General features: G+C 38.7%; 1 protein-coding gene across 3 annotated transcripts; it reads right to left on the bottom strand.

Annotated features, from left to right (window-relative positions):
• Positions 1–1,218: 1,218 nt before the first annotated feature.
• dipk2aa (divergent protein kinase domain 2Aa) lies at positions 1,219–22,998 on the bottom strand. 3 transcript variants are annotated; one of them, XM_053628405.1, is made up of 6 exons: positions 22,651–22,998; positions 18,189–18,507; positions 18,030–18,072; positions 14,595–15,485; positions 8,826–9,129; positions 1,219–2,973 (listed from the first exon to the last, which is right to left on the bottom strand). In XM_053628405.1, the coding sequence occupies exons 4-6, from the start codon at positions 15,246–15,248 to the stop codon at positions 2,633–2,635; spliced, it is 1,299 nt and encodes a 432-aa protein (XP_053484380.1). In that variant the 5' UTR covers positions 15,249–15,485; positions 18,030–18,072; positions 18,189–18,507; positions 22,651–22,998; the 3' UTR covers positions 1,219–2,632. The 3 variants fall into 3 exon arrangements, with proteins under 3 accessions (XP_053484380.1, XP_053484379.1, XP_053484381.1); XM_053628404.1 differs by lacking the exons at positions 18,030–18,072; positions 18,189–18,507; XM_053628406.1 differs by lacking the exons at positions 18,030–18,072; positions 18,189–18,507 and having other exon boundaries at positions 14,595–15,479.
• Between the last annotated feature and the right edge of the window lie 301 nt (positions 22,999–23,299).

Raw genomic sequence — 23,299 nt, 5'->3', positions numbered from 1 at the left:
TGGAATCCGAGACACCTTTGCCCTAAATAAGCACAGGGTAAGCTGATAGGTCCGTCTAAAAGCATCAGATCCCACAAAGCACTTTTACTCATTTCAGAACACTTAAACATGAAAGCTAATAAAATCCAACGGTGCTGAGCGTTTACACCAAATCGCACCGTGCTAAACCGCAGACGTTTTAAATTGCAAACGTTTACTTTAACCTCAGAACGAATAACGCCATTAGTTACGCAAAGGTCACGTCGACAAATTTCAGGTCCTGCCGAGTCACCTTTTTTTTTAACTTCAGTAACACTACACTGCTTTCACGCTTCTGCATCACCGTGTGGAGAAGCGGACTATATTTAGATGACTCAGGTCGACGTGTTCGGCCTCGCGTCGTGCTGAACTTCATCGGCACAGAGCTCTTGGCCTCACTTCACATGCACATACTGGATTAATACGAAAAAACCCCAACATATTTTGAATTATACACTGTTGAAATAACATTTTTCATTCATTACCCAGGTTGGTCTCATACATTTACCTTTCGTGCACGACGTGCGGGGAATGTACAAGCAAGTCGCCTGCAGGGGAAATCGAGGGCTGAGGGCTTTGATTCATACAGTCGATCCTTTGATTCCTTCTCCACCTTTTTCTCAGCCGAAGGGATGTGCGTGTGTGTGTGTGTGTTGGCTGTACTCCAGTGGAAAAGGAAATCTATACTAAGTGCATACACATAGAGACACACAGTTATGCATTTCTGCAGTTGTGTGGACCAAACATTCTCCTGGCAATGTGTAAGGAATAAAACACCTAAGGCATGCTGTTGTAGGAAAATAATCAACGACCAGGTGGCTCGATGCGAGGTTGATTATTTACCTACAATAATAACCGTGCATCCCGAATTGTTCGATTCCTCTTGTACCACAGCAATTTAACTGCAACCGTAAAATTTATCAACAACGAATGACGCTTCTAATCATTTCCTAATCATTTTTTTTCTAACTTCTCTTTAACTTAAGAACAACAACAAAAAAGCATGCAGATTGTCATGTTAAAAGTATAAACTCTTGTAGTTTTGTCGTGAGGACTTTCATGTGGTGGAAAAACCTACTGACTGTTACAGGGTGCTGAAAAGGGTCACAGTCAGAGCTGCTCTTATGGACATCGTCCTGCCGGTCCTAATGAGAGGTTTCAACAGCTGTGGAGGAAGAAGAGACGCAGGAACCGTACAGATTTACTTTAATATGCTTTAATGTTCTTATCGAGTTGTAAAGACTGAAGGCACAGTAAGACCACATTTACTGAGTAGCCTTGAAGGAAATGAGGCGATGGAGAGAAGTGAACCAGGAACAGAGGGAAATAAAAAAAAATTAAATAAATAAAAATATCAATCACACACCTAATTGATAGTTATGAATCAAATATTCGAACAAAAAATATGACAACAGTACACCACGTTGAAAAGGTTCTGAATCGACGATCGGACATGTAGTGCAATTCACCTCGTAAACGTATATATATATGTATATAGATATTTTTAAATGGTACGGGCCATGTGTAAAACTCGGAACGGCGTTGGTGTGGGTGAGTACATGGTAACGACTTGAGAAGGCTGTGCTTCCTTTCTTGACCCAAAAAATAATTATTATAATTTAAAAAAAAATATATATATATATATATATATATATATCTCTTTGGTATCTTCTTTTGCATACATTGCAAAGATTTCCTAACCTAGGGTCCTAAGAAATCTGCGTAGCTTTTCAACAAAACGTCGGAATTTTAAAATCTTACATATTTTTGGATATGTTATTTTAAAGCTCGCGTAGGTTACAGAGCTAACCTTGAATTTTGCAATTGAATTTCTTCATTCTTTCGGACGATGTTAAATTGCAGTCAACGGTGCTGATCCCATTCCCAAAATATTCCCCGGTGCTAGTCATTTAAACGTTACGTTTAAGTCATGCGAAACGAAATGCTCAAAAACGTGACAAAACATTGTACTCGTGTAAAATTTTTCACATACGTGGAGTGGAATGATCGAATTCGGCGTATTTCCACGATTAGTGCCGCTGTTTCGTCGTTTCGGAGAACTCGTAGGGCCCTGATAATGAGTCCTAGTGAGGATGGGTAAGATTTCAACTATAAAAAAAAAGAATAAACAACGTGACGTTTTCTCCTGAAGTGAAATAACGAGACATCTCACGCTAACAAATGCTAAAAACAAAAATGAGGCTGAACCTGGGCCTCTGCTTTGGGGTCGTTCCTCTGCATGAGCCTCGATAAATTAAACATAAACCTCATTAGAGGATTCTGATCAGAGGCCAGACAGAGCAAGTGGGCCTCGCACACCCCCATTACCGCTAACAAGGCTCCTGTATTAGCATCGGCGCAACATCTCTCTCACACACACACACACATTTCTGCAGCTCTTCACCCAGTGCTCTCAGCCAGGCCCATGTGCAAAACTCCTTTAATTAGCATCTGTCAAAGCTACAACATTCAGCAGGCAGCAACTCCAAAAAACAAACAAACCCCAAAACAATGTACCGTCTCAGAGCACTGCCGCTTTACTTTAACAAGGCTGAGTTTGTTTCAGTGGTGTCCTGGGAGCGGGATGCGGAGAAATTCCGCCTCTCGCCGTGTACTACCTCTTAACGCTAGCTTGTTCGGTTAGTTGTGTGAGGTACTCGCGCAGTTCCTTGGCTGCCTGGAAGCGGCCGAAGCGTTTCTGAGGCCTGGCGCATTCGTCCAGTAGTGCCGCAAGATGGCCGTCCCGGGCCACGTCGGGGGGCGGGTCGTGGAGGAGGCCGCCGGTGGTGCCACGCCACGCAGCAAAGCGCGACAGCAAGTTCTGGCAGATGGCGTAGTAGTTGTGGTCGACGGTGACGCGTGAGCACAGGATGTCCTTGGAGAACGAGAGGCAGGCTTCTTTGTCGCATTCTTCGTAGCGGCTCTCGTACCACACGTCATAGTTCTCCGGCTTGTCTACAAAGAGCAAGAAAGGTAAATGATGGTGAAATAAAAATAATAGCTTATATTAGGGATGCACCGAAATTAAAATTCTTGGCCGAAGCCGAATATAATGAAAAACTTGGCTTAAGGCCGAAGGCTGAATATCGAACACGTTTTTTTTTTTGCGCGTTTTTTCCATTTATTTTGCCTTTTCACCATTGCATAAATTAAATAGTCAGAATGTGCTTTTTACTATTTTGTCTTGCTTTTCAAAGAAAAAAATCAATTACAAAAACTACAATTTCAAAATATTTATTTAACACTGGACATTTTTTTTCATTCCAGCAGGCATAAGCTACCAACAAGGCACAATATAACTTTAAATAAATAAATGAGTAAAATAAAAATATTTTGATGTGGTCATCTTTGAGCCCCCCTTGAATAGCCGATGTTAGGCCTAAAACTGACTGCTGAAAGAATGTAACACTCTGTAGCCTACAACAAAAAGTGCATTAAAAAGTGCATTGACGAGTGCAAAAAATGGTTCTATTGGGTTCTATACGGCTGATTATATTGGGGATATATACCGCTCGCGTCCCTGTACACCTCGTGGAGTATTATAGTGGATATAGTATAGTCAGATATGTTGTTAATATTATGTTCCTTGACAGATTTAGTTAGTTTTAACTTTAGATTAGTTCATTTAGTCCCCGCTGGTTTTTCCACTCCCAGTCCATAGTACTAGTTCATGTTTCTTGTTTTGTGTTTTGACCCTGTTTTCTGTGACCGCGACTTTGATTCCTGCTTTGCCCCGTTTATGCCTGTTTGCCGATCGCCCAACCCTTTGCCTGTCTTGACTACGTTTTTTGGATTACGATTTGGATTTGTCTGCCTGCCCTTAAATAAATACGTCTTTACCTGCTTCCATACTCTACTCCCTTACATCTCGTGACGTGACAGAATACTCCGGAACAGAAACAAAAAAACGCACGTGTCCACATTAAACAATGTCACGGTTGTCAACATCCGAAGAGCATGCGCACGCTGACCACTCGCGCACGCTGACCACTCGCACACGTAGCTCGTGCATGCGCGCGCCCCTTCTTCTCTTCGAGTGCGCTGCCGGAAGTGGAGGTCGTGACATTTGCGCGTCTCACTCTGGTTGCTAGGCTATTTGGTCACATCATCAAACACGTCATTGTTCGGTCAAATTTATTCGGCCTTTTCACCGAAGAGTGCTTTTTTTTTGCTATTTTCGGCCGAATAATTTCGGTTGCCAAACATTCGGTGAATCCCTAGCTTATATATAATTGGTAGCTATGGCGTTAGACATGTTTTGGAATATTGGAAAAGCATCGTAAATTATATAAACAGACAGACAACAGCGACTCCAGCCTTCTTCGGTTTGTACCCGCCCACAATATGTTGGTTTAATTCCTCAAAATAGAAATAAATACGTCATTTAACCACTTTCAACACGATAAACAGATGAAATGGGTCCACCTGCAACACTGGTTAATTGCTTAAGCTACAACCAGCCGGCACACCGAACTTGAGGAAAATCTGGCCACAAGTAAAGCAAATTCTCTTCAGTCTGAAGAACACTGAAGGCAAAAGGTAAATTCTCTTCAGGTAACCGTTTATGCCGTGTTGTATCTGGTTCATGGAAGCAAATAATCCGGCGAAGTCACATTTCTTAGAAGGGTAAGCCAATAGAAAACAAGATTTCCTATACTGACGACGCCTTGGCCGAGAGGAAATTGTGAAAATATTTGTAAGCAATAAACGTTTTTTTTGAACACTTAGACTTTATTGTATAGATTAGCTGGAACGGTGATGGCACTGGAGTGATGATAATTCATAATCGTTCATATTTGTTCAAACGGACACACTGACAGCAGAGGATCCACTTTCCTGGTCATCTGACACAACTCAATCTCATGCCAATAACTAATTACAGAGAATGAATTCACTATCGCCCTTCAGGGAGCCAATTATCAGCTGAACCAGAGAGCCCAATGCCAAGCGCGCACACATACACACACATGTGGTTCTGCTCTGTAGCACTGCGTATTCGTAAGAACTCGAGCAGGAGAACATGTTCTACCCACTCAGGACAAAGTGTGTAGCGGCTGAAGGTCAAGTGGAACTGGAGTTCTGAAATATTGTTAACACAGTGACGGAAAGATCACAGCTACTGGGACGCGAGTGTGTGTGTGTGTGTGTCCTTGATTCTTGCATCACTCCAATCTTCAGAAATCAGAACGAATCAGAAATAGATCAAGGCCTCATTAACCCACTTAACTGTGACTTCAGAGGCTTAATAATAATTATTACACCAAGAAAGGCGACGCATGGTGGATTTTTATCTCTCCGTATGCAGACACATAAGTAATTCAGTAAATATGTCATTGATTAAGTAAATAAGTGAGAAAGTTAACCAAGTAAGTAAATAAGTCATTAACTGAGTAACTAAGTAAGAAAGTATATAAGTATCTAATGAATTAAGTAAGTAATTAACTAAGTACGTTAACCAAAGAATCCAAGTAATTATGTATCTAAATAATTAATGTTTTATTATAACATTAATTATATAAATATTATATTATAAATATAATAATTAAATAATTAATATTCATGTTAACAATTAAGTAAATAAGCATGAAACTTAAGATTTAACTGGGAAACTATCTCAGTGATTAAAGAAACATCTAAGAAAATACACAAGTTACAAGTTAATTATGTAAGCAAATAAATATGTAACTAAAATTTTTTTTATTTTTTAAAAATTTTATTTTAAATACGTAAGAAATTAAGTTATCCTGGGTTACTAAGTAAGTAATTTAGCATGTAAGTATCCAGGAAATTCTCATTCAGTAAGTATGTATCCAAGTAATTAAGTTAACCAATTAAGTATGGAAGTTATCTTACGTTACTAAGTAAATAAGTATGTAACTTTGGATGCAAGTAATTGAGTAAGTATGTAAAAAAAATGTAATAAGTATCTAAGAAATTAAGTAATTAAGCAAGTAACTAAGCAATTAATTAATTAATTAATTACCTACGTAATTAAGTAAATAAGTATCTAATGAGTCAAGTAAATAATTAATTAAACCAAGTAAGTAATTAAGTAAGTAACTAACCAACTAACTAAAGATATCCTAGGTAACTAAGTAGGTAATTTAGTATGCAAGTAACTAAGTTAACCAAATGAATAAGTATAAATAATTAAGTAAGTATTTTAATGCAATTTAAAGTAAGTTAATTCATGTTACTAAATAAATAAGTATGTAAATTAAGATGGGAGTAAGTATCTAAGTTATTAAATATCTTACAAATTAAATAATTAAGTGAGTAAGTAACTAAGTATTTAACTAAGTGTGTATACAAGCAATTAAGAAAGTAAGAAAGTAAACAAGTACCTAATGAATTAAGAAATTAACTAAACAATAAACCAAGTAAGTAACTAACTAACTAAAGATAACCTAGGTAACTAAGTAGGTAATTTAGTATGTAGATAACTAAGTTAAGCAAGTAAATAAGTATGTAATTAATTAAATAAGTAATTTAATGTAATTTAAAGTCAGTTAATTTATGTTACTAAGTAAATAAGTATGTAAATTAGGATGCAAGTAAGTATCTAAGTAATTAAATAATTAAGTGACTAAGTATTTAACTAACTAAGTAATTAAGAAAGTAAACACGTATCTAATGAACTACTTAAGTAATTAACTAAACAATAAACCAAGTAAGTAAGTAACTAACTAAAGATAATCTAGCTAAGTAAGTAAGTAATTTGGTAGGCAAGTAACTACATTAACCAATTAAATAAGAATCTAATTAATTAAGTAAGTAAATAACTGTTAACCAAGTAAGTATGCATCCAAGTCATTAAGAAAGTATCTAAGTAAATAAGTTATTACTTTTACATAGGTAACCAAGTACCAAAGTAAGTTGCTTAGGATGTGACTAAATATAAGTAAGTATCTAATTAAGTTACTAAATAACCAAGTATAAGTAAGTACACAAAGAAGTACGTAAATAATTAAATAAATAAATATAACAAATTAATAGACCAATAGAAAAAAAACCCTGCTGACGACTGTAAAAAAAAAAAAAGAAAAAAAAGTAAGCTTTAAGAATTTAAGAGGTTACAGATTCTTGCACAGCTGCCCTGCCGTATTATATAACAGAGTTGATTAATTAGTCACTGTAACTGGACCTTATCGTTAAATTAGTTGATTATAGAAAATAATCATTTGTTGCAGTCCTCAGTGTGTCTGTTAGAGTTCATGTAACATCTTAATCTCTTTTCATACTTATTTTATCTGAACAGTTCATTGTCCCATCTGGAATCAATAAAGCAAGAGTCAATTGCACAGTTAATTACTACTTCTGGTATGACAATGAATCTTCAGGCAGAATGTCAGTGTTGTGACAGGCCTACTCAAAAACCACGAGGGAAAATGTTCAGGGAATTATCGTTATATGAAAATGTAACATTGGTTTCATGCGCTCTCGCTCTGTCATTCACACACACACACACACACACACACACACACGTGCAGAGAGAGTCCATCTGGCAGCGTAGTTGGTGTTCTGGGAGTAGCACGCTGCCTCGCTCCGCTACACAGGGCCATGTGCCAAATCACCAGCTTCGAGCAGCAGCAGCAGCTTGGGGCTCTGAGCTCGGCAGCACAGCACTAAACACACAACTCTTATTTAAACTGCCGCTTCATCAGTTACTACATCACTAAATCTAATACACGCACGTCTCACTGTGTGGAGGAAGAGCTACGGGCTGTGGCGAGAAGGCTGAGGTCCATCATTAACGAAGAAATGTGGGAGCTTCTGTTGTTCATCTTTTATCATTTATCCCACAACACTAGCATCAACATGATCAGTACAGGTGTATGCAACAAATATTCTCTGATAACACAATGAAAAAAAAAAAAAAATACATGAATTAAACCCAGTGCAATAGTCATCTATATATTTGGATATTGATAGCTATTTATATTCATTTATGATGATACTGATTTATAATGACACATTTTTATTATTTAATACTTTTTTTTTTTGCTATTTATTATAAGTTGTAAAAATTTTATTAACTGAGTACGTAAAGAGGTTATACGTGACTAAGTACATTACTTAATAATGTACTTACTTAGTAATAAGTAATTAAGCAACTACGCAAGTAACTAAGTACGTAACCAAGGAAATAAGTAACTAAGCAAGACAGTGTCGAAGTAATTAAGTAAATAAGAATTTGTATACTTTGTTAATTAGATACTTCATTACATAGTTAATCAAGTAACTAAGTTTCTAAGTAATTAAGTAAATAAGTAACAAAGTATCTAAGTAATTAAGTAAATATTTAACTGATCATGAACAATCCAAGTAATTAAGTAATAAGTTACTAAGTAACGAAGTATCTAAGTAATTAAGTAAATACGTAACTAAGTAATTAAGTAAATACGTAAATAAGCAAGTAAGAAACTAAATATTTAAAACTGAAGTACCTAAATAATTAAGCATCTACGTAAAAAACACAAGTACGTAAGTACATGACTAGTGTACTTATGACTAATACATGACTATTAAATAAGTATCTAAGTAAGTAAGGAGTAATTAAGTAACTAGTTAAATAGCTAACTAAGTAACTACACAACCAAGTTAAGTAATTAAGTAACAGAGAATGTTACTAAGTAATTAAGTAACTAAGTGAGTAATTAATAACAAAGTAGCCAAATTAACGAAAGTACAGAAACAAACAAACAAACAAATAATGAAATAAGTAACGTGACGATAAATAAACAGACCCATAGTTCAAAGAGATAGAAAAAAGAAAAACAGCTGGATAACGAATGTTGCCCACGTACTCTGCTTGATCAGCCTCTTGTCGGCCACGATGACGTTCTCCGCGTCCACGACGATGACTTTTCCGTCCCGCGGGCCGACGGCGAAGTTGTCGAAGCTGACGTCAAGCAGGTAGAGAGCGAAGTCGAAGTCGTTGTTGGTGAGCTGCTCAGCAATGTCCATCAGCTGCTTGGCCAAATCCACACGCTTCTCCCAGGGAGCGTTGTAGAAGCTCCACAGCTCCTCGCCCACGTAGTTCACGGCCACCATGCGACCGCACGCGCCCAGGTACTTGGCGAACGGCCAGCCCTCGTCAGAGGGGAAGCTCTGGCAAGACACAACATTGCAGGAGTGCTGTTACAGGACTGAATACTGTGTGAGCTGGACTTTAAGAGCTGCACTTACAAGTTCACACTTGTACAAAAATGTTACTTCCACCACAATAAGAGAGACAGGATTTGTGTGTGTGTGTGTGTGTGTGTGCCGTTATTACGAGGCTCCCACGATTTTGTGCTTTGTGAAAGGAATGTGCACACAGCTTTTTCTTTTGTTTCCTTTTCAGCCTCTCAGACACAACAGGAAGGCGTGTGTGCAGCCACGGAGCCGGTTCTGAAACTTCACTCGAGTGCTCCGAATATCAGATTTCGTCCGTTTCAAGATCATTAAAAATGGATGCGTGACTATTAAACTTTCATTTGTGTGGCTCAAATGTTTCGTGCAGGACTTTGAAAGAACCTGAGAGAAATTTGTGTGACTGGAAAAAAAAGCTCTTTATGTCAAGAGTGAAGCTTGGAAAAAAAAAAAAATTGGCGAAAATTTGTGAATTTCGGAATTGTGAGTCAAAATAAAAAAATAAAAATATATAATAATTTAAAAAAAGTTTTCCATTGTTGTTAAGTAGCTTTTTTTTATTTTATTTTTTTAAATTAACAACGTTCATTATTCAGCAATTTTGTAAATCAAATAATTCAAAATATTTATTATTATTAATTACATTTTTAAGTAGCAGTTTAAAAAAATTTAAAAAGATAAATAAAATTACCAGTTTTTCACAACATGCTTACATCATAGTAGTTTCTTTTAAATGAAATATTTCTTACTAAGCATTAGTTTAAAAATGACAAAATATCAGGTAAAATTACTAACACAATGTTTAAACATTGTTGGTTTTTTTAAAAAAAATTTAAAGTGCTTGTTATTGAGTAATTAAGTCATATAAGTGTCAAATTTAAACAATAGAATAATAATAAATGTTTATTAATAAGTCGCTTTTAATAAAAATACAAAATGTTTATCTTTACATAGAAAGTTTTTTAAAGGTTTATTATGAAGTATTTGTGTAAAAAAAAAGAAAAAGAAATAAATGTTCTTAATAAAGTAGCCTTTTAAAAAAAAAAATATATATATATATAATATATATATATACACACACACACACACACGCAAACACACACCCATATACACATACATATATATACATATATACACACATACACACACACACACACACTATTTTTACGTAGCAAAATACTAATTATTAAGTACCAATTTATAAAAAAAAATATTGTTTGTTTATTATCAAGTAGTGGTTTAAAGAAAAAAAAATACAAAAAGGTTATTATTAAGTAGTTGTTCAAATCTACTAAAATCAATAAGTAGCAGTTACAGCAGAATTTTGTCTTATAACTTGCCAAAAAAATAACTAGCTAGATAATGTTAGCTGTTCACTTAACCACTATGTTCCCTTTAGAACCGCCCACCTGATAGCAAGGTGAAATTCCACCATGAATTACGTCTAAACGCTATTTTACTCTTGTGCTGTTCCATAAAAAATGAAAAGCCAAAACTACTGTGTCTAATCTGCAAACGTGGCCAGTGTCCAGGTATCCTGGCTCAGATTCAAGATGGCCGCTTTTCCCGAACACCGTCTTTATCCCGACTGAGGAAATACAGGACGGCCGGGAACAGAACAAGTCACGTGGCGTGCGTGAAATATTTCAGATGCTTATTTGACACTGACGGAGCAAGGACGAGAGCACGTGCGTGCGAGTGCAGAACAATGCACGCTAACAAAATGTCAAACACATCTGGTGTGAGAAACCGAGGTGAGATCCTTCCAGTTCAACAGGTCACGCACACACGCACACACGCACACACACACACGCGCGCGCGTGCGGCAGAGTGTGAACTCACAAAAATTCACCAAATGCATCATGTCAAGGAAAAGCAGCTCAGTACAGTACAGTAAAAGACTTGAATTCAGCTTATAGAATCGAGTGCAGAAGTTTAGGCTATAGTCTATAAACGTATGGCTGGTTTACAATGCAGTTTGGAATAAAAACAGCTGCCAAATGGATAGAAATAAGTTATTTTCAGCAGACCTTTGGAGAAACAAGTGCTGCATTTGGCAGGAAACTGGCAAAAGAAAAGTTATGCACGGTTTCTGCATTAAGCACGCGAGAGTCACTCATCTGGCACTCTCACTCAGCGCAATAATAAATAAATAATAGAAAACGCATCCTACGCCGTCGAGCCTCGCTCAACTCGACAAGCTGTGATTAGCGTGACCTTCAAAACGACATTGAATTTTGAACAGTATTTAAAAAAAAAAAAAAGAAAAAAACAGACACAAAAAACCCCCGTCATTTTCAGAAAGGAAGCTGGCCAGGTTTATACGTTACGCTTGTAATGGAGGAAAACCTCGTCGAAAAGCTCCTCGTTCGGACTCTGCATCTCAGAATCTCTGAAACTCGATTATGGAGCTGGTTCGGTGGGCGAAATCCAGAGGCTGGGGAGGGAATGATGGTTAAAGGTGCAAGAGGCGATTTACTAGAACAAATGACTTGGGGAAAATATGTAGAATGAGAATAAATATAGCCGTTTCCACCATGGACTTAGCGCACGTGGCTGAGAAAACTCCTTCAGGAAATGTATTTTATAGTCCAGAATGCTTGTTTGTGTTTGGATGGGCGTTTTGTCAGTCTTTTTATACCTTCACTCCGGTCTGAAATGGGCAAGCGCCTGGCGCAGCCAGATAATTCTCCTGCGAGCATTAATAAATAAACAAACAAACAAACAAACACGGGCAGCACTTTTCCAAGATGGTGTCATTTATTATTGGTGATGGCGATGAAGCTGGACGCAGAATTACCGCCGTTGCTCCTGAACTGATATGTATAAAGCGGCGAATTGTTCGAATGCCTTATTTAAGCGCTTATTACAAAGAAAAAAAAAAAGCCAGCGACCGAACATCCTCATATAAATAATTCCACAGAGAATTTTTGCATCTTTAGAGTAGCACGACTTTTACGCAGTCCAGTCCCAGTCCTTTATCCAGGATTCCACCATTTTGCGATAGCGGTATTCGGAGGAGCTTCGGGCCAAGACGTGTCTTGTGACGTCACGTGCGTCGAACGCGAGTCCTGTTTACCGACAAACATCACTGCGAAAGACATTGCGCATAACAATTTCGCCAGTTCGAGTAGTTTTCCAATGATTCTGGTGATTTCGAACACCGACTCCATTTGAACAACTGTAGGTTCTGTGGACGGAGCTTTGCGTGCGTGGGTGGGCGGGAACGGGGGGCGCGCTCGAAGGGTCGTTTTTCTACCTAATCCTGACACCTTTTGACAAATCTTCCCTAAAGCACCTTTAACAGCTTTTTATTTTTAAGCGATGACAGGAACTAACCGTTTCGTGGACGCGCCACAACATTAAACGCGACTAGAAATGGATAAAAAGTCGGACATGGTGTTGCTTGATTAATAAAAACTGTAATCGTTGGAAAGTCAAATTTAAAAGACAAACAAACAAACAAAAAAAAAAACGCCAGACCATCCCCAAACACCACTTACTTTCCCAACGAGCTTCTTTTTATAATACGGAATATTTTGGCATCACATCTTCTGCTGGGTGGAAAAAAAACCCTTTTTTTTCCACTTGTTTTTCTCTTGCACGCTTCGGTACACTCACTGCCCCACGGTGGTGTTTGGGCTCCACGACAACGAGCCGAAAAAAATAAAATAAAAATAGCCGTGCTGAATTCACCCTCGTTAACACAAACAGTTGTAGGGAACGCCGCAGGTCTCCTGTCAATTTTGGGAGTGTTTAGGAAGGTGCCTGGAGGCATCGCAACCTCATAATGACCTCATTGCCAGGTGAAGGATGCGAGGCGTGCTAGATTAATACCTCCATAGACGTGACCCTTGAGGTGCTGCCTGTGCTATTCTCAGCCTCGCTGAGCAGATGGGCCACGTTCTCAACTGAGCAAGGAGTAATGTACTCAACCCCCGGAAGCTTTTCTTCTCTCCCCCCCCTCTCACCACAGCACAAAACGTCGTTCTGGCTACAAGAATATAATTCTCCAGTTCCCCACACACTCACACACACACACACACACACACACACACACACGCTCACACGTGTGTGTGTTCCTGAGAGTAAAACTGCCCCAGCCCCTGGCCCCTTTCGCTCCAACCTTCTCTGCTAATGCAGGGCAGCAAATTGTTTTCCGACCGCTCGGCTAAAAATATCCCGGCCGCGAAGGCTGGAAACGAGCAGCGCGCGGCTCCTGCGGTAGGAAAAATGGGAGGTGGCCATACCGCCGTACGTCAACGTCGAAAACTGACAACTTAATATGGAAGCGGTGACAAGGTGACAAACTGTTTGATTCCTGCGCCCGCCTGTAGAACCCGGCGAATCTGCAGGGCGGGTTTATTTCAGCTTCAAGGAGCCTCGCTTTTATTAGGCTGGCAGACGATTTTAAAAAAATATAAATAAATAAATAAATAAATAAGAGTCATGCATGAGACGTCATCGAGGACGTCTACGAAAGGAGAACGTTTTCTCCACCTGAGGGATCAAAAGGACAAACTTCTCAACAGGCTTACGATCCGTTTTTAGTGGCTACCAGTATGCGTCAATGGCATGTGTTTACGATTACTAGACAGTACGGGTAATCACGTGCTACAGAGGGCCTCGTCTACCCGTCAGGACACGTGAGGAGTTATGTAGGATGTTAATAACGTCCGTTTGACAAGCTCGAAATGTATTAACCGATTCCAGAACCAAGAAAGAAGAGAAGGATTTGGATAAGAAATCAAGTTTTACCAAACAAACTCACTGTGTAAGAACATTTTGGACGACTCGGACGATATTCGTAAGCAGTAAAAAAAAACATCATCATCATCACAGTTCATTTTTGGTATAATCAATTTATAAATCAGAATTGTATTCCAGCGTAGTGCTGGATTTTAATTTAGCCTCCGCTGATCTATGTAATGCAGCAGTCATCAACCCTGTTCCTGGAGCTCTTACCATCCTGAAGACTTGAGCTCCAACCGTAATGGTGCCCACCTGACCATCTACGCATTGCATTAAGAAGTTCCTGATCAACGAAAACAGGTGTGTTAAGATCTTGGTTGGAGATGAAACCTGCAGGAAGGTAGATCTCAGAGGGTTAGTGACCTCTGGAGTAGTGCATTCGGGTTTCGGTAGCCCCGTTATAGGTGTGTCACATCACCATGAAGCAATTACAAAGAAACATACGTACCATATAAAAACCGTATGTAGGAAGTAGTGTCTATTTTCTTTCTCTGATAGTTGAACCTACGAATAAAAACACTAAAACCCCAGACATGAAACCTGCTTGCTTTGGATGCCAGGGATACTAAGACACAATCGCACCACCTGCCTCTTCCAACCCAAGTGCATGTTTTTAACCTATAGGAAAACACTGAAGATAAGAAAACCAGCACAAGCAAAACGGCAAAAAAATTTAAGAATGGACATACCTGTAGCACCAAGGGCTCCGGGTTGAATGCAAGAGTCATCAGTAGCTCCATCCTCTCAGTATCCTTTAGATTCTTCAAGAGGAAGCTTCCAGAGTCTTTGGTCTCAGCATACCTCCTGACAACCCTATCTAGGAGTCTTTGGGAGGGGCAGTGCACCATGTCCGACCAGCCCTCCACCACGTCGGGTGTCAGCAACCTCACGTCCCCGTTGAGCCGAGCGAACTCTGTTTTGTACATGGATTGGACGAGGTCGCAGCGAGGTCTTCCCGTCGCCCTCTTGCAGATCTTCTGATCGATCTCGGCAAGTTCTGCATTGGAGCCCAAGCGTTTGAGCACCACCCGCCGCGTGCCTTCCCTGGGCTCGCCGTATTGAGCAAAGTAGACGTTTTTCACGTTAAAGAAGTCCAGAAAGCGTAGCCGCCCCCACGTCTCGAAGGTCACCTGGCCGTTCGTGAACTTGCGACACCAGCTGGTCCCGAAGCAGGCCGGGCATTTGTTAAGGCCGATGAAGCGGCGGTCGGTGAGCTCGTTCCTCTGGAAGGAGGCGAGCAAGTTGTGGGTGTTCATGAGCAAGACGACAAACAGGGCCACAATGAAAAGGAACTTGATGCACCGGTACACACGGGCGAGCTTCAGTGAAAGCAAGCGCAACATGCTGACTAGGAGTGGCACGAGGAGGATCGGTTCGGTTCAGTCTCCCTCAGTGCCACCGTCCCAAACTTCTTGCCGTTACGTGCTCCATCATCAGCTTTCGTCACCTATTATGATCCATGTTGGCAGCGAGGCCTCTGAGTCACACCATTAGCCTCAAGAACCTCTGTCCACATGTCTGGTGCTCAAGATTTAATTCACACTTTAGCATTGGGCATCCTTCTCAGGAGTCGCCTTTACCTTGAAAAGAACAGAAATCTTGCTTTACACTAAACAATTCACAGATATGTAGGAAGACCTTACCGGGGCTGCTTTAAGATCTTATTACTTAAAGGAACGGGTGTCTACGCAAGAACAAGACGCGGCCTGTTACGAGGAAATCACACTACATCCGTCTTAAAGCGCGCCTATTATGGTTTTTCAAATATTACCTTTCACGTAGTGTGTTATAGAGCTGTTCGTGAATGTAAAAACGTCTGCAAAGTTTCAAAAATCCAAAAAACTCGCAACAAACTGAGTTACTGACTCTCAAAAGGAGTGTAGACGTGGTGATAAACAGTGGGAGCGCGAGTAAGCTCTGTAATGTCTAATTAAAACATTATGATCAAAAGTAAAACAATATTCCTAAAAGCAAAAGCAGTGAGTAACAGAAACCATAAGGGGAAGTGGATGGGACTTTTTATTATTAATTTAGGACTGTAGTTTAATTCAGTGCTTTTTGTGCATCCATAAAAAAAATAATGCAGAAATACTGTAATATACTATAATATACACTTTACTATATATATATTATATAGTAAAGTAAAAGATATATATATATATATATATATATATATATATATATATATATATATGTGTGTGTGTATATATATATATATATATATATATATATATATATATATATATATATATATATATAATTTTAAATGTATTTGTGTGTGTGTGTGTGTGTGTATGGGGTTCTTTTCTGTTTTGGACAAACAGTTGTGTAAAGTTTTAAATTTTAGTCTTAAGTTTGTACTGAAAGTTCGCTCCCTCCCCATCCGATTAATCGGAAAAATAATCGGCCAACTAATCAATTATGAAAATAATCATTAGTTGCAGCCCCAGAGCAGAGTATGCTCTCTGAAAGGAGGAGCTCAGAACGAATCCTTTCGAACGGATCATTTAGCGAGTCGTTTGTGACACTGGGGGGAAAAGGTAACTCTGCAATTTAAATTATGAGCGCATTAAAAAGTGTTTTTGACCTCGGATGTGCGTAAATCTATCGTATGAGATATTTAAAACAAAATTAGGCACGTTTCAAAACCATAATACGTGCGCTTTAAGGCCCAATCCATGCAAATGCTTATGTGGAAGAGTAAAGAATAAAATCTTTTATGTTAAATTTGTTATTGTTGTATTTTATCCCGTATCATAGAAACGCCCCGGAGAATCGTGATCTATCCATCATCACGGAGAACTATACCTTCAGAGATATTTTTACTCATAAGGCCTCATAGCAATGTTAATATCGCAGTAACGATATTACATCATCGTACGACTCTCTGAAAGTGTGACGAATCAAGCAAAGACTCCGACTCAAAAAGTTTCAAGAGTTTCTCCTTAAAACTTTTTAAAAGCACAGTGGAGTTTTTAAAAAATATATATATTTTTTTTATCCTTCCGCCTTTTTCATCTACGTCTGATTCAGCTGAGTCAACGTGCACCGAGAGCAGGCGAATCTTTTTCGTATGATCCTTCGATATTAAATTTAATTGCAAAGCATAATCAGGGAGATAAAAAAAGAAAAGAAAAGAAAAGAAAAGAAAGCGGACGTGTGCCAGGACCAATTTTGATAAGACCGGACAATGGTGTACGTATCTCATCCTTGTCCTTCGGGCGATGAGGGAATTTAATTACTTTAAAAAATGACAGGGAACGCTTTTTGTCTTCCGTCCGTAACCGTTAACGCGATCCGCAAAGACGCTATACATCGTCTACAAATTAGTCCTTTGCACGCTCTGGCGAAACGAGCGATGTTCTAATTGCTTTCATTACCGCTCCGAGTCATCGGTTATCTCTTTTCACACTGCTTCGAATTCCCACATCACGAAGACGTAAGCCTTTTAAAGGGAGGTTCGATAAAAGCGCACGCTGGCAGCCGTGGCGGAAAATAAATACGTAATGACCGAGGAGAACAAAATCAGATCGTTCAGGCAGGTGACACACGGCAGGCTTAGGGATTGCGTCAGTATTCTAACTTCTAATCTAAAGACCTTACGTCCACGTTGAACAATTTAGTCCTACTGGGATGGTGATTTAGAATGGTGCGGGGGGAAAATAAATAAATAAATAAAAATAAATAAACAATGATAATAATAACGTTCAGCGAGTGGCAGTTCTGCCTTGTGGATGAGAGAGGCTAGAGGATGATGCGAGGTGAAGAAGTCTAGTTCAAATAACCGCTCGTCACAGCTGTGGTGAGCAGAAAAGCATCTCAAAACGAGACGGTGAGACTTGAAGCTACAGCAGCGCAATATGGCGTCAGGTTCGACTCGTCGGGCGCGAACGGGAACCCGAAATCGTACGTCGGATTTATTAGGTAATAATTAAAAGCGGTAATGCCGATGCTGGTCACATGACCAACTCCCAGGTGGTTATGAATGAGGCTTTATGCCGCATACTGAGAAGCTGTTGTTATTAGATTTAAGAAAAAAAAAAGAAAAGACTTTTACGAGTAGGTGTGCTGGGTTAGTCAGGAATGACATTAATCACCGGAACAATGCAACAGACAAAACGTACCGCGGCGCACTGCTGCTCTTTCTCTCTCGCTGAGGTTTATGAGCTGGAAAAGAAAGTGCAATAAAACCCTCGTGAATTTACGCACACAAAAAGAGTAACCACTTTCCTCAAGGGAAAGAAAAAAAAAAGACATTATATATATAGAAAAACTTCGCTTACATACGCACGTAGGCAGGGAAGAGAAAACTAAGCCGTATCTGGTGTGTTTAAGAGCGCCGGCAGATGGTGAGAGATGACTCATCAAGCTCTGGTTTCATCAACACTCCAGATGAAAACTGGGCACAAAGCCCGAACCCAACGCTCCTAGGCTTCGAGGAGTCCAGACGGCGCGCTGCAGCCCTCGCCGGCGAGTCAGGTTTAGTACGATAAAGACAGAACGACTTGGAGAGACGAGCGTAATAACTTGGAGAACTAGAGTAAAAAAAACCCACGCAGGAAGAACATGTACAACCTTTTTAAGTGGATGAAGACTGTAGACCTGGAAAAGAAAAAAAAAAACGTGGCTGCTGAGGTTATCGAGTGCTCCGCTCGATAATGTTTGATCACAGAAGCATTATGCTGCTGGGACAACAATCAAGCAGCATACACGCTCTCTCTTCCTGGTGCCCGGAGTAATTAAGCCGAGAACCGAGTGGTAAACGTTCGACGTCCGTTACGTTACAGCGAGTGCGCAACTCAAGTCCTCATAAAACCTACTACAAGCAGGACTTATGGTATACGTGGACGTCGTATAGCTATCATCGTAACTGGTGAATTTTCAATACGGATTGGCCAGTCGTAGCTACAAATGACTTTATTAAGTTCCGATATTCTGAAATGGTTCCACGATAGCACAGGGATGAACAACGTTAAACATAATTATAAACAGATATATATATATATATATATATATATATATATATATATATATATATATAAAAATAAAAAAAGACGTGTGGCATCATTTCTACTAAAAAGTCTGCAGCCAATCACGATCGACGTTACTGCATCCCTCAGATCCTGGTAACTAAATGTAGATTCCTACAAGGTAAATCTACAATGTGTATGGGTTTTTCTCCAGTGTGTGTAGGTTTTCCACCACAGGAAACTCTTCAGGACTGATTGTGGTGTTAAGCTTCTTTTTTTTCTTTTATTAACTTCAAGACAGCGAGGAAAAAAAAAAAGAGAGGTTAGTGACGGACCAAGTGTTTATAGCTGCTGGAACGTAAGTGATAACTTTTTTTTACCGAATGTTCAACGAATGCATGCGAGCAGCGACTGGCGGGTCCAAGCACTGACGTTGCTTGTGCGGCATGACACGTAATGTTGTGTTAGTGAAGACGACCCATTGTAAATCAAACCTCCAAATGCGATGTAACATGCCTACGAAAAAAAATTTAAAATGTCACGGGGCAACTATAGAGTCCCTGCGCTACACCTGAGTCCAAGAATAATCCTGCCAATTACTGGTCCAACCTTTTGGTGATTACAAACGGATAAAACGTATGACGCATCGTACGATAAAATTCGCAACTTGCAGCGGTATACAGGCAATAAAACACTTCACATCACTTCAGGATGTGCTGTTCTCGGAAAATAATCCATTTCAGACTGGGAACGATAACGCTGCTTCACCACCCCACCTCGTCATTGATTATTTTCCTATAACAGCACAAAACCAAGTGTTCTATTCCTTATACATCATCAGCATCTTGTACCACGACCTCCTTTTTAACTTACGCTCAATGGAATGTATAAGAACCTACAAGAGCTGACAAGGAATGCAGCAACAATAAACAGATTAGTTAGCGAACGCGCCTTTTTTTTTGTCGTTTAGCTTGAGCTAGCAGCGGAAAAAAAAAGTAGCGCCCGTATTAGCATAATTTCTTCATTAATAAGGACTGGAGAAGAGAAGTTCATAGCTTTCATTATTTTTTCATCACTCTGTATGGGGGCGTCGCATTTTTTCTGCGAGAGAACTTTGCACGGCACCGAGATGAGGCCTAATTGCTACCTTCGTCCCGGCAGATGCTTTGTTTTTCATTAAAGTGTCGTTCTGACTCCGAGCAAACAAGCCAACGTTTCCCTGCGCGACTCACGACTAGAACAAACATTTTCTGATCGAGCATGTGCAAATTTTAAAACAAAACAAAAACCTCATGCTAATTCATCCTCCGTGTGTGATTTTATTCTGCGTGAAATAAAAACATTAAGCACTGACCAACATAATGCACTTCACGGTAAAATGTGTGTGCAAAGGTCTGTTTTCATTAAAGAAGAACCAGTGCGAGATTAAATGTCACGAGCAAAAGGTCCTTAATTAAACGTCAAGTCGATGCCGTATGACGACGCGTTTCCATTTGAAACTCGGACAACAGCCAATAGGCTTCGAGGTACACCATACCCCTTCTACTGAATCTAAACGTAACCTGAAAGCAGCTTAGTGAGCTAGCCAAACCCTAGCTAACTACAGAGAGCAGCGAAGAGTTTAATGAGAGTTTAGCTACTCAAACTTTTGATAAAATGTACAACCTCAGTTTCGCTTTTTTTTTTGTAGTTTTTTTGGTATAATATTAGAACAGTAGTTATATTTTGATGTTTAAACAGTTCAGCAGACGCCATGTTTTTTTGTAAATTTTTAGACAAAACTTTTTTTCCCCTCGCTCATAGAGTTCACTTGTGAGTCACCATGGATCTGAAAGCCAAATGAAGGAATGTAAATGTTCGGTACGCTGACAGGCGCTGCTTATGCAAACAAGCGGTGAAAGGTGTGTACGTGTATCACGCCATGCTATCGAACTAACTAACTAACTAAGTAACTAACGCAGCAGGGGAAGTAAGAAAGTACTCTTCTCTGTTTTCATAAAATCCTCCTCGCCAGGTTGTGGTTCATAAAATCAGACTCAAGTTATTGTTGTGAATGAACTGTAACGCTGTTTTTGGTGTGTGTTTACAAATATAAGCATTTAAACATAGTTTACGACAAAAAACAAAGTACTTAAATGAAGTTTACAACAAAAACAAAGTATTTAAACACAGTTTATGACAAAAACAATGATTTAAACGCAGTTTATGACAAAAAACAATGATTTAAACGCAGTTTATGACAAAAACAATGATTTAAACGTAGTTTATGACAAAAACAATGATTTAAACGTAGTTTATGACAAAAACAATGATTTAAACGTAGTTTATGACAAAAAACAATGATTTAAACGCAGTTTATGACAAAAAACAATGATTTAAACATAGTTTATGACAAAAACAATGATTTAAACGCAGTTTATGACAAAAAACAATGATTTAAACGCAGTTTATGACAAAAAACAATGATTTAAACGCAGTTTATGACAAAAAACAATGATTTAAACGTAGTTTATGACAAAAACAATGATTTAAACGTAGTTTACGACAAAAAACTAACTATTTAAACAGTTTATGACAAAAACGAAGTACTTAAACATAGTTTACAACAAAAAACTAACTATTTAAACGTAGTTTACAACAAAAACAAGTATTTAAACGCAGTTTCCGACAAAAACAAGTATTTAAATGCAGTTTACGACAAAAAACAATGATTTAAATGTAGTTTATGAGAAAACAGTAAGTACTTGAACGCAGTTTACGACAAAAACAAGTATTTCAGCGTAGTTTATCTCCAGACCCCATTGCCATTTCAACCCACAAACCCGCTGCTGCTCCTCGGCTTCCTCGAGCTACATATCGATTTTTGAGCAAAATTCCACTAAACAAATCAGTGACTCAAACGATTCAATTCACTCAAATAACTCAAATATTTACGCAACAGATTCACAATGGATTCTTTGCCCTGCGAAAGTCTACGAGAAACCACGTCTGTGCGGCATTTAACATCCTACTATACATACTTCCATTTTACATCAGATAAAAAAAAATAAAAAAGTTTTTGGAGGAAAAACTTTTGGAGTCGGTTTTAAGGAGTCGAGTTCAGGTACAGTGTTCAAATATTCAGGACAGGATAAGGAAATGTATTATCCATCCATCCATCCATCCATCCATCTTCTATACCGCTTATCCTTCCTTCAGGGTTACGGGGAACCTGGAGCCTATCCCAGGGAGCATTGGGCACAAGGCGGGGTACACCCTGGACAGGGTGCCAATCCATCGCAGGAAATGTATTATTTACTTCGTTATTTAGTTCTATAATAAATAAGCTACATTTACATTTAGCTTGACTTGACAGTTAAATTGTTATTTTTAATCATGAATACTAGTTATGCACTATATGTAAATTATTATTATTATTATTATTATTATTATTATTATTATTAAGTATTGAAATAAAAAAAATCATTTTCAGATAATCATTGGTTAGTTAAAGTGCAAATGATGCAATAATAGGATTTATATTATATTATATATATATGTGTGTGTGTGTGTGTGTGTGTTTTAAGAATTATATATTAATCCTGAGCAGCCTTATTAGCATACTGGCTAACTCACATTACACTCAATAACAAAAAGTTAACATAAACGTCGCAGTATTAAGAGTTCTCGCGCTCAGGCCAATATCTACACCTATACACATTGAATTTATGTTTTTATATTTCTAAGTACACAATAATAAACGGATAACAAAGTGAAATCAATCCCACATACACACCAAACGACTCCGCAACCGATTCACCGACTCCGCTCCGTCTCTCATCGCCTCGGTCCTTCCCTGCGCTTCAACCGGTTCGCGCCTCACAGCGGAAATCCTGTTTTATTCCTCTGGCCGAGTAAAAAAAACACTTTTGTCTCCCGAATTTAAACTCCGACTGCGATTTTCTTCTTTAAATTTTATTTTATTCAAGAGCTCCACGGGGGAGAGGGAAAAAAAGCTCCGACTCCGTCCGCTCCGGGTTCGCGCTTACGAGTCACGACACCTCGGACGCGTTTACGTTACCTTCCTGGTTACTATAGCGACGGAGGTTAAGCTCCCCCTCGAACGTACACGTAAATTCGTGAGCGCCCCGCCCCCTCACCAACCAGGAAGTGCTCTACAGACCGTATAAAATGATAAATAAATAAATAAATAAAATTATCTATCTATCTATCTATCTATCTATCTATCTATCTATCTATCTATCTATCCCTTTATTTCTTTCTTTATTGTTTTATTTAATATGTTCATGTTTTATTTAATAAAGTGTAATACTGAGCAACAAATAAAAACAAAAAAGGAAGATGAAATACTGTATTATACTAAAATACTAAATGTATTAGTAGTAGTAGTAGTAGTAGTAGTAATAATAATAATAATACTGTAG

This window comes from Ictalurus furcatus, chromosome 7 (assembly GCF_023375685.1).
Source record: "Ictalurus furcatus strain D&B chromosome 7, Billie_1.0, whole genome shotgun sequence".
Classification (NCBI taxonomy): Eukaryota; Metazoa; Chordata; class Actinopteri; order Siluriformes; family Ictaluridae; genus Ictalurus; species Ictalurus furcatus.
This window is presented reverse-complemented; position numbering and strand designations above follow the sequence as displayed.